At 37.1% G+C, this 10,775-nt stretch overlaps 1 protein-coding gene and 1 long non-coding RNA gene across 2 annotated transcripts; one reads left to right on the top strand and one right to left on the bottom strand.

The window, feature by feature from the left end:
* Nucleotides 1–811: 811 nt before the first annotated feature.
* Nucleotides 812–6,638, bottom strand: LOC147564236 (uncharacterized). Its single transcript, XR_015226374.1, has 3 exons — nucleotides 6,148–6,638; nucleotides 2,559–2,645; nucleotides 812–1,518 (listed from the first exon to the last, which is right to left on the bottom strand). It is a non-coding gene; the product is annotated as an uncharacterized LOC147564236 (long non-coding RNA).
* A 230-nt stretch (nucleotides 6,639–6,868) lies between these two features.
* Nucleotides 6,869–10,512, top strand: LOC147564237 (zinc finger (CCCH-type) family protein / D111/G-patch domain-containing protein). The gene is made up of 4 exons (XM_086644720.1): nucleotides 6,869–7,255; nucleotides 7,707–8,033; nucleotides 9,086–9,146; nucleotides 9,419–10,512. The coding sequence occupies exons 1-4, from the start codon at nucleotides 7,130–7,132 to the stop codon at nucleotides 10,414–10,416; spliced, it is 1,512 nt and encodes a 503-aa protein (XP_086500846.1). The 5' UTR covers nucleotides 6,869–7,129; the 3' UTR covers nucleotides 10,417–10,512.
* Nucleotides 10,513–10,775: the final 263 nt, after the last annotated feature.

Consider the following 10,775-nt stretch of genomic DNA (forward strand, 5'->3'; position numbering starts at 1 on the left):
TGGGGGTGTAAAGTGAAAGTCTCATTCTGTAGCTGCTTGCTGATCAAAGCCGAGAACACTTCCATCACCATAACAAACAAGAAAGGAGAGAGCGGACAACCTTGTCGCAATCCCTTCTTACCCCTGAAGTAGCCATGAACACCCGAATTTATCACAACAGAATAGCATGGTGTGGAGACACATTCCTCTATCTAACCTACAAATCTTTCTGGCAAACCAAACTTCTGAAGAATCTTAATCAAAGCTGACCACTAGACAGTATCGTAGGCTTTTCGGAGATCAATCTTCACCGTACACCTGTCTGGACCCTGGGTTCTACCATAGTCTCTTACTAACAACTCTGCTCGACAAATAAAATATGAGATGTAAAGGCAGAGCGTGACTCACTGGTCTGCCGGAGGTGCGCATGTTACCTTAGAATAGCTAATATGTTGCTAATGATAGATGATTACATTACTAACCTTGACAGGTGAGTCTCTTAGTCCTTAAGTTTTCTACTTTTACCTAAGGAGTGGGGACACTCGTGTCAAGTCAAATATTGACCAACTTTGTCTCACTTAAGAAGACAAATGATTGATCGAGATTGCACGTACGAAACCTCCACAAGCAAACCCCTCGATAGAGCCTTCAGGGAGGTGGATATGATGGAACTCTATCACCTGAGACCTGACTCGGGAGGTTAACACGAGTATCCTGACCACCTTGAACCCTGCGCTGGCCCAGATGAAAATGAAAAGGTGGATTTGGAATAAAATCGTGGAGGCCCCGACCATGTGAAAACGGCTAATCAAAAGTTTCTCTCAAACAAAGGTATGGGTAACAATTTATTCCCATCAGTCGAACTCCTTCATCTCCCAAACCATTACTCAAGCCCTAAAGGAATAGAATACATGAAGATCAATGATTGTAAGAGTTTCAAAGTTCCAGAAATAGAAATAATTTTTTTTAGAACTTCTCACAATCAAGACCAATATGATTATTTAGAAATTTACAACTTTTGCTTTTCCATGTTATCTTTTTCACTTTCCACTAAAACGTGAAGAAGAATACTAAAATAAGAACAAAACTCTTTTTATGAATAATTGAAGGGGAAGGGCATCCAATATTTGGGAACAGAACCTTGTAAGAACAGAAGTACTTCTTGGTAAGGATGATGATCCTTCATTGTTTTTGCTAGAAAAACTTCAATTTTCCTTTGCCTAAAGAAGCTTTAGCTTGTTCTAATCTACATAACGCCTTCTCTGTTCTTGTCATCCCCGAACATGTTTCATCCCCACTTCCGAGAGTAACAGCAAAATAAAGATAGATTGTACACAAGAAAGCCAAGAGCGCCAGCATTGTCAAGAGAAAGCGGTGACGCTGAATAAGAATTTTGCAGCTACACATCTCATCTCGACCACCCGAAGATCTTTTGAAAGAGGAATGAGTAAATGAAGTTTGGGACCTTCTATGAGGTGATAATACTATACTGTCGATGACCATAGTTTGGTCTCACCTCCAAATTTAGCCAAAAAATTCCTGCAACATATCATAGCAGTGAACCATAATGTAGTTAAACGTCTGAAAGAAACAATGTAGGAAAGGTAAAACAAGATTTTATATCAGGTTTATTAACCTGACTAGCCTGCTATATCTGAATCTGAGTCGTATTACTCAAAGGGACCCAAATCAACCCAAAACAGCGATTCAGACAAGTCAGATTTTACCAGTCAGACGAAACAAACATTCATAAATCTGACCTGGCAAAAAAATAAACACTACCTTAGACTATTTGCAGCTACGCTATTAAAATATAGTATAGTGATCAAGAAATTTGTGAATCTTTGTAACGACTAACGAGTAAACTTGAGAATGAGCGGTAATACCAGAGGTTATTAAGATATCTCGTTCTTAGTTAAAGTTTATTAAGATATCTCTCTAGTGGATGGTTTCTAATGTTATCTTTCGATTTTGAACTCTTTCTCGTTTAATCCTTGTCCATCAAAGATCTTGTAAAGTGTCATCAGGCAAGAGTTGCGATGTTTACTCATAACTCTTGCATTCGACAATTTTTGGTATACATTGTATTTTAAATGTCTTTTAATTTATGTGATGTTTATGTATGTCAATCAATAGAAAGATCAGAACCACTTCCTTGCCAGCCATTTCGACCTGCCCCAAAGCGTTTGCTATTCAGACACTTAATTCATTTTCACCGGGTATCATCTGCAATACTAGCAATTAAGGCTAAACATGCCAGTTATGTCGCTCTCACATTAGGGGTAGTCGATTACAAAATTAGGACACTGAATATCTATATATGTCCATGGCTTTCCATTAGGACACATTTTTCCTGAAGTTGAAAACCAATTCAGATCTACCCACTAAGGAAGCATTTGAAACAACCTCGCGAGCATCAAACAGCCAACTTAACCAATTGTAGTACCAAATCCATGAGCATTTATCTAATAGTAATACATATTTGTATATATATTCTTTTTGTAATGTGTAAGATGACAGTGGCAGCTAATTCAGGCAATTCAGCAGATTAAAGTGAAGTGGTATAATAATGTTCTTACCTCGAATTGTCGACTAACAAGTAGAAGAGCTATATTAAGGCATCGTTTGCTGTATTGTATTCCTCTCCACTCCAGGGAAAGTTATTTCTGCAACATATTCTTCCTCATAAATACGAGACCATTGGATTACAACAAAATATTATATTTCCCATAACCACCACTAGATTTAGTGAAAAACTAAAAGTCATGGCACCTCAATGCCACATGACCTGTGGTCGGCTCATCAAACAGCCTCACTAACACATCACTCATGCCATTGCACCAAATCACCATCCCAACCTGACCTTAGTGCCACTGGCACATCATAACCACACCCTTGTCACCCCACCATCATGTTGTCATATTAAGTTTCTAATATTACTATACTAACAATCTCTTATATAAATTTTAAGTCCGCACTTGGGCAGACAAACTCCTCAGAGCTTTGAACTTCTAAAAGTAGAATGTTAACTTTTCGTTATTTTAAAACCACCTTAATGGTTTTTATATTTCAGTGTGGTAACATATCATATGTCTTCCATGACTTGGTTATCTTATGATGCAATCTTCTCCACTTTTCTTGTTAAGATGATCATACGTAAGTCATTCTTTGCCCATTGTACAAAAAAATTGAGAAAGTATTGCATCACCAGGTAGGTTTAACTGATCGCAACATGCATGTGGAAAATAACTATGCTGACAGAAAGTTGAAGAGCATAACGGCTTACTACGAAGATAAGAAATTGGCTGGTTTCGCATTATATTAACAGAATCTCAATTCAACCTTATGTATTTTATTGTTCTTTAAAAATATCTGCCCTTAATTAGTTGTGATGAAAGTCTCAATCAGTTACATTGACAATATGTTGATCCTGATTTTAGGTAGGAATATGAGAGTAAAGAAATTGATAGAGACCTCCACCATGACCAGTTTAGTCGCTATTTGGATTAATGGTAAAAAAAACATATAGAGGTGAAACCGAGATCATGTAATATAATGCAAAGCTATAAATGTTGTATCCCCGTAGTAAGCGATTATGCCCTTCAACTTCCATTTACATAGCTATCCGCCACATGTCTGTCTCGATAAGTTATACCCTAAATAAGATAATCAAGTAGTCATGAAAACTGGGAACAATAAGTCTAGTTTGAGAAATTAAGAATTAGGAGGAGTTTGTTGGGAAGTTGACGAAATTAAAGGTTCACAAATGAACTAGTTCATACAATAATACTAAAAAAAACTCTTTATCACAACATGGTGGTCATGTGATAATTGCAGTGTTTCTGATGGCTGTTAATTGAAGTGGTCTTTATGTTGGTACTGCGATAAATCAAATCTATTAGGATGACCGATGACGCAATACCCTAAAATGTCTTGCAATGTCGATGGTATTCAACTAGGACATTTTCAAAATGTCATGTGACTAAAATTTCCAGCTAAAGTTTCCTAACGATTTGTAGTCTCCCACATCTTTCCTGAATACAAAGTAAATTCAAAACTATGCACAGGCAAAGGAAGCATTTAACACATTAACAAGCATCTAATATAATAAATACAACAAAAACAATTCTGATACCAAATCGATTCAATTCCACCACAGATATCTGATAAACAGACCAATATCTACACATCTTAGATGAATACCAATTAAGGTCATCAATCTACAGAAAATTCAGACAAAACAAGCACCACCTCCTAGCTCGAAATCCAATAAACATGGCTTAACTATTATCAACGTAACCAAACCCAAATCATTGAAACTCAAAATAATTAGGAAATTAAAAGTTTATATCCAGCTTATTAAGAAGAAGTTAGATAAATAGAAACCAGGGTAAGGTTAAGAAAGAACTCAAAACGGAACGAGGTCGACGGGTATATATCATGATTGAAGAGAAAGATGTTGATTTTCAATTGAAGGGGTAGTGGATTAGGACACTGAGTCTTGAACTGTCCATGATATTCAATTAATACACTTTCAATATGTCTAGGAGATTAATTTTTGCAGCTAAAGTTTTCTATAGATATGCCCGCATTTTCTTAAAATTGAAATTAATTCAAATCTACCCAAAGAGGAAGCATTTTTACCAAATTAACAAACATCTAAACAACCAAAACTCAAGCAATTCCAATATTGACCCAATTCCCTCAGAAAAATCACATTAACAGTTCCGTGAGCATTGATCTAAAAGTAATACATATTTGTTAATATTTTCTTTGTAATGTGTAAGATGATAAAGGCAGATAGTTCAGGCAAATCAGCAGATTGAGTGAAACTATTGTGAAACTGTCATTGAAGTGGTCTAAATACAAATCTGGTGGCTAACGCATGACTGCTCAAACTATGAGTGATTCCGCAGAAGAAAACAGGTCAATCCTACAAGACTAAAGTTGCTATCATAATTTTCTACCTCGAAATGTCCACTAAGTCTAACAACAAGTGGAAGAGCTATATTGTGTATCTTCCCCTCCACTACCTTTGACGCAGTTTTTTCTGTATCAAATTCCTCTCCAGCCAAAGTTATTTACATAGTTCTCTTCCACTTGTCTATTTCAACCAGTTATCCCTAGATAAAGTAAGCAAGTAATGAAGTAATCATGAAAACGAGGAACAAGTAGTCTAAGTTACGAATGCGAGGAGTTTGTTGGGAAAATTACGATGTAAAAAAGTCTATAAGTGAGATGATTTGTATAATAATAAAACTACGAAAACTCGCTATCACAACATAGTGGGTAGGTGATAATTGAGGTGTTGTGATGACAGTGGTGGCGAGGGCCAGCTGGGAATGCTGGGGGTGATGTGTTAATAAGGTCACGTCGTCATGGTGAGGTCAAGATGGTGTGGCAAATTGGATTTAAAAGAATTCTAAAAAGAACATGAAAAAATATGAACCACAATTGATTGTTAATAAGAAAGTATGCACATAAACTAGAAAATGTATATTTCATCAAAAAAAAAAACAAACTAGATAATGTACGTATTAAAACCACTTACTCGATCAGCTATTTCTACCACATCAAACTGTTTGCTACTCGGACACTACATAAATTTTGAATGTGCACCGTCAACATGACTAGTAGTGAAGACTTTAAACATGCCAATTATGTCGGTAATGAGATACATCATATCTATTAGGACACTAAAATGTCTTTAGATGACTCTTGAATTTTCTATGGATTCGCCCACATCTTTTTTAAAATCGAAAATCAATTCAAAACTACCCACACACAGAAGAGGCCTTTTTCAACAAATTGACAAGCATCTAAACAAACACAAATCAAACAATTCTAAAACCAAATCAGACTCAATTCCGTTATAGAAATCCAATAAAAAGATCCATGAACACCACAACAAGAAATCAAAATCCATATAAGAACCCAAATTTCAACATATCATGGGTGAATATCAACCAGGGTCATCAATTTACATAAAAGAATTTCATTCAGACAAAACAACAAACACCATATAGCAGCTCATAATACAATAAACATGGGTTTACTCTTATCAAACTAAACAAACCCAAATTATTAGAAATCAAAATAATCAAGAAATTAAAAGCTTAGGATCCCACTAATTAAGAATTAGTTAGGTAAGATAAAGAAGGAACTCACGATGAAAGAAGGAAGTAAAAGTGTATGAATCACGATCTGAGAGAGAAAAAGAAATAGGGTTTGAATGTTTGATTATCTTCTACCTTTTCGATTCCTTGCCTCGTTTACAAAGGTTTTCAGGATGAAGAAAGAAGTATACATAATTTAGGGAAGAGAGGCAAATTTAAGAAACTAATTCGTTCGTTATGATTTTTGTCCAATGTTTAGAAGGCGGCGCGGGCCAGTCCTATTTGTCTTAACCAGCGACAGTTTTTTCCCTTTTTTTTTGGCTTGAGCGAAAGTCGAACCAATTTGACTAAATCGGGGGTCAAAGTCGAGTTGATCATTCGTCCGGCCGACATAATTTGATTCGACTTGGTTCAGCTCGGTTGATCGATTTAACCGAACACATATTAAAGAAAATGGTAAAATATGTCATTTCATATTTCTCTAGCATTGTAATTTGAGCCCTAAGCCAACGATTATGTTAATCAAGGGTTATTAATTTTCTCATTTTGTCCGAGATGCACTTACCAACATGGCTACCAGTTGTTGGCGCAAGACGAATTTCTTATTAGACTAAATATCAACGTGTTATAGGATGGTGCGTACCAACCTTCCGGGCTGGCTGTTAGTGATTCTGTCCGCTTTGGCACATCTGGACCTCACTGTTTTTAGAAATGCCTCACTAGGGAAGGGTGCTTAACCTCTTAAGAGGAGCACCACACTCCTGTCTCCCACCAACGTGGGATTGCTTTACAACATCCACAATGATATGGCACCTAAAGTTGAGCACCTAGGGCTTTACTTATTTTCATTATAAACCCCTACCACGGAACTCGCATTATTAGCTTGCAATCTGAACGGTGGAAATTCTGAGCCCGAGCTAGCTAGCTCTTCAGGGCAGGGGGTTCAAACAAGGGATTCTTCTAGAGCGGTTTCTCTATTCAAATCCATTTTATAATCTTCTTTCTGTAAAATTCTCTCCCTCTCTCTCTCTGTAATGGCGGACGACGAAGAAATTTCTCTAGAGAAGCAGTTAGAGCTTCAATTAGAAGAACAAAAAGAATCACTTACAGCTATAAATGAAGCCCTAATTTCCGATCCTACAAATTCAGAGCTTCATTCAGTAAGTCTTCCGTTAAAACTTCTTGTCCTCCATTTAGGGTTTCATTTGAAATTTCACTAATGTTGTTCTTCGTATTTACTGGAACATCAAAAACAAACAGAAACTACCCTCCTTTACATGGATTTAGTTCATACCGTATTCAGATTTTCTCTCTGTAATAAGATTGAAATTAGTTGTTACTCTCCCAATAGAGAAATATCTGCTACCAATTCAATGAGCAAAGGGTATGATTTGTTGTGTAAAGACTTAAAATAATGATTTTGAGTTAGTTTGCTTGTTTACGTATGCAATTATTCCATGCATTTCTTGTTTTTTGTTAAAAATGATAATTCAATAGTTGTCCGTAAAAGAAATGAAACTCTTTTCTAGGACACTTTGTTAATTTGATTATCGCCTAGCTTCAATAAGTTGTTGTTCAAGTTAGTAGGCTATAACATTTTTGTTGGTAAAGGTTCATGAGGAGCTTCTTGTGGCGATCAGGGATGCCGAGGAAGGACTTCTTGAACTAAAACGGTCAAGACTATTACGAGAAGTTGATGCTGTTTTTCCGGATGTCCACGTGGAGGAGCCTCTTGACGCAACAAAGGTTGAAGCGGAGCCTCTTGATCCGACAAATATTGAAGTGGAGCATTTGCAAGCAGATAGTTACTCACTGGAATCAAAATGTAGATTCCGACACATTGATGGGCGGTGGTATAATGGTCGAATAGTTAGAATTGATGATAAAAGTAGTTCTGCAAGGATCAGTTTTCTTACACCCACGTCTGAGAACATGTTGGTTAGTGCTCCAATCCTTTTATGCATGTACTATTTTTTTTTTTTTACCGTAGTTAAGTTCACCTCTGGGAGGTTGTTTGTTGAACGCTGGGTATGTATGAAGCTTTTTCATGTAGGTTCCAAATGTAAAAAAAAAACCCATGGTGTTCTTCTTTGTGACCTGTAGTGCTGTTATCGAACCTCGTTCATGCTACTAGGAGGATAAGATGTCGACAACCAGTATTGATGAAATTTTGGTCAATTGAATATGTTTCTTGAACATGGTTAGAGAGTTTTCTTCTCTTTTTCAAGGTCGTTCAGTTGCTGTGCAACTTAAACTGCAGTGAACAAGTTACTGATAGTCACTGCGAAAAGGATCTTATGAGTCCATATTGAACAAGGGAGAAGAGAGAAGTGGTAAGATGATATAACCGAACAGCCATAAATTACACAACTAACAATAATGGGTGAGTTCGCATATCCTGCTATCACAGGTTCACAGACCAGTCTAACCCTAGTCTTATAAAGTTGGCTTGCTTGATAGGTGAACATATAAGTTGAGAGTTGAGACGTGCAAAATCCACGGTGGTGTTCCTTATCGTCCTTTTTGACATTTCTTTGGATAGTCAATTTGCGCAAGGCGAACGAGCAAAAGTACCGAGGATTAACTTCAGCTGATCGGCTGTGTAGATTTATGTACACAGAAGTTCTAAATCTTTTGAGGGACTTCATAGAAGTTTCTTTACAAATAGCCAGAGAGCATCTCCACAATGTTGGGAACCATTTTTGATTATTTGCTTATTTTGTTCAGAAAGATATCATAACAAGTACATGTTTATTTTAGTGAAGAGATTTGTCGATTTTGAATGTCAGGACAGTTGTCGATCTCTGGATTCCTTCCTTAAGAACCATAAATAAATTGTTTTATTCTAATGAAAGAAATCTTGGAAATGATGGGTTTTGCAAATATCAGTTTTCTGCTTCTACCATTTGTCTGAGCTAATTTCAATCATAAACTTAGAAATTTGTATTTGCGGTACCATCATTTACTAATTTGAGCTCTCTTAACTGCAGATGTGCAAGTTTTTCCTACAACAGAGATGTCGATTTGGTAATAACTGCCGCTTGTCTCATGGTACGTTTTAGCTGTTCCTAGATGATGGAGCGTAAATCGCTCCCTTGCTAGTAATTTATGCTTATTTGCTCATATTATCGTATCTCCACCTCTATTGCCGATTTCAACAATTTCTTTCATTCTTGGGAGATAATTATAAAAGCTTAGTAAATTCCTCAGGAGAGTGCTGTTATCAATTGTATCACACATGGCATTCATGGTGCTAACAAGTAACAATGAGCTCACTTCATGACCTCGCAAGTTTGAGCTAACATAGTGATTTGTTTCTACAGGACTTGATGTTGCTATATCTTCCCTCAAGAAATATATCCCAACAATGTGGGGAAAATCATTAGTGGGCTCCAGCATATGGGCCATCTCAGATATCAATTCTGGAATTTGGAAGAGGGCGGAGCTAGAATCATGGGACGAAGAACTTGGAATGGCACAGGTTGTCTTTTGTGATAATGGTAGTTCCTCGATGCTTAGGGGCGACGAAATTTCTCTTTCTGAATATGCTCAAATGAGTGAAGAGGACGAAGAAGATGGTGACTCGAGTTCAGAAGAGCTCGATTCTAGTGACTATGAAGATGAAGAAGAGGAGGAAGAAGATAACCCTAAAGGTATAGGATTTTTGGAAGGAACGGTATTGCAGAGAGGCATCCAGACTGATACTGCCGTATTTGCAAAATGGGAGAACCATACACGAGGCATAGCTTCAAAGATGATGGCCAACATGGGGTACCGGGAAGGAATGGGACTAGGTGCATCTGGTCAAGGAATGGTTGACCCAGTCTCTATAAAGGTTCTTCCACCAAAACAATCACTTGAATACGCACAAAAATCACGCAAAAAGGGAGAATCTGATAGCAAAGAAAAACAAGCTAAGAAGCGAAGTAGAGGTGGGAAGAGAAAGCGTGATAAGAAATTTGCAGCTGCAGCACGAGCAGCGAAAATTAAGAACGACTCAGAACCAGATGTCTTCAGTTTCATCAATAATCAGCTTTCATCACAAAGCAAAACTCAAAAGAGCAAAGGACCGGTAGAAATTAAGAAAGAAGACAGGAGGTCTCTTGTTGCTTATGATGATGAAGTAAAAGACTTGAAATTTCAGGTTGAAAAGCTTGAAGAAATGGTAAACCGAAACCGAAAGGAGAAAAAAGTTTATGAAGCTTTTTCGAGAAAGTTGAGTGAAACAAGGAAGGCTTTGGCTGATGCTGAGGCAGCTCATGCGTCTGCATCCACTGCAGTTTTTAGCAAAGAAAAGGAGAAGAGATGGCTCAAGTTTTGAGAGTAGTTTGTCTTTCCTCAAGGTAATTCAGGGATATTTATTGTTTCATGGTTGACTCTATTTTAATTGAAGTTATTATATGTGGTTTCTTCTCTACTCTCTTCTTTGATCGTTTCTGTATTCCATTCTTTTAGTTCTTGTTAGCATTGTCTGTTGGTTTGCATTTTGCTCATAACATAGGCGAGCGTACGAGGTGTCAGATATGACCTGAAACAAACACACAAGGATACATCTACGTACGTCTGCCAGGGTCTTATGTTTGTTGCTCCGATATATTTGGGTTATGGCAAAATAGTTTTACTGTCATCTTGAGTAGCAACTTTTTTGAAAGGTAAAATTTGAACTCTGGTATCTCCAAT

The sequence above is a fragment of the Eschscholzia californica genome, unplaced genomic scaffold (assembly GCF_041429995.1).
Source record: "Eschscholzia californica isolate CP2 unplaced genomic scaffold, dmEscCali1.0.p SCAF_1, whole genome shotgun sequence".
NCBI classification, from domain to species: Eukaryota; Viridiplantae; Streptophyta; class Magnoliopsida; order Ranunculales; family Papaveraceae; genus Eschscholzia; species Eschscholzia californica.

What these genes read in the sequence shown, in the direction of transcription:
- LOC147564237 (XM_086644720.1), top strand. Translation starts at nt 7,130, where the DNA reads ATGGCGGACGACGAAGAAATTTCTCTAGAGAAGCAGTTAGAGCTTCAA. An exon ending in CAAATTCAGAGCTTCATTCA is followed by an intron (nt 7,256 to 7,706) that starts GTAAGTCTTCCG and finishes TTGTTGGTAAAG; the next exon opens with GTTCATGAGGAGCTTCTTGT. An exon ending in CCACGTCTGAGAACATGTTG is followed by an intron (nt 8,034 to 9,085) that starts GTTAGTGCTCCA and finishes TCTTAACTGCAG; the next exon opens with ATGTGCAAGTTTTTCCTACA.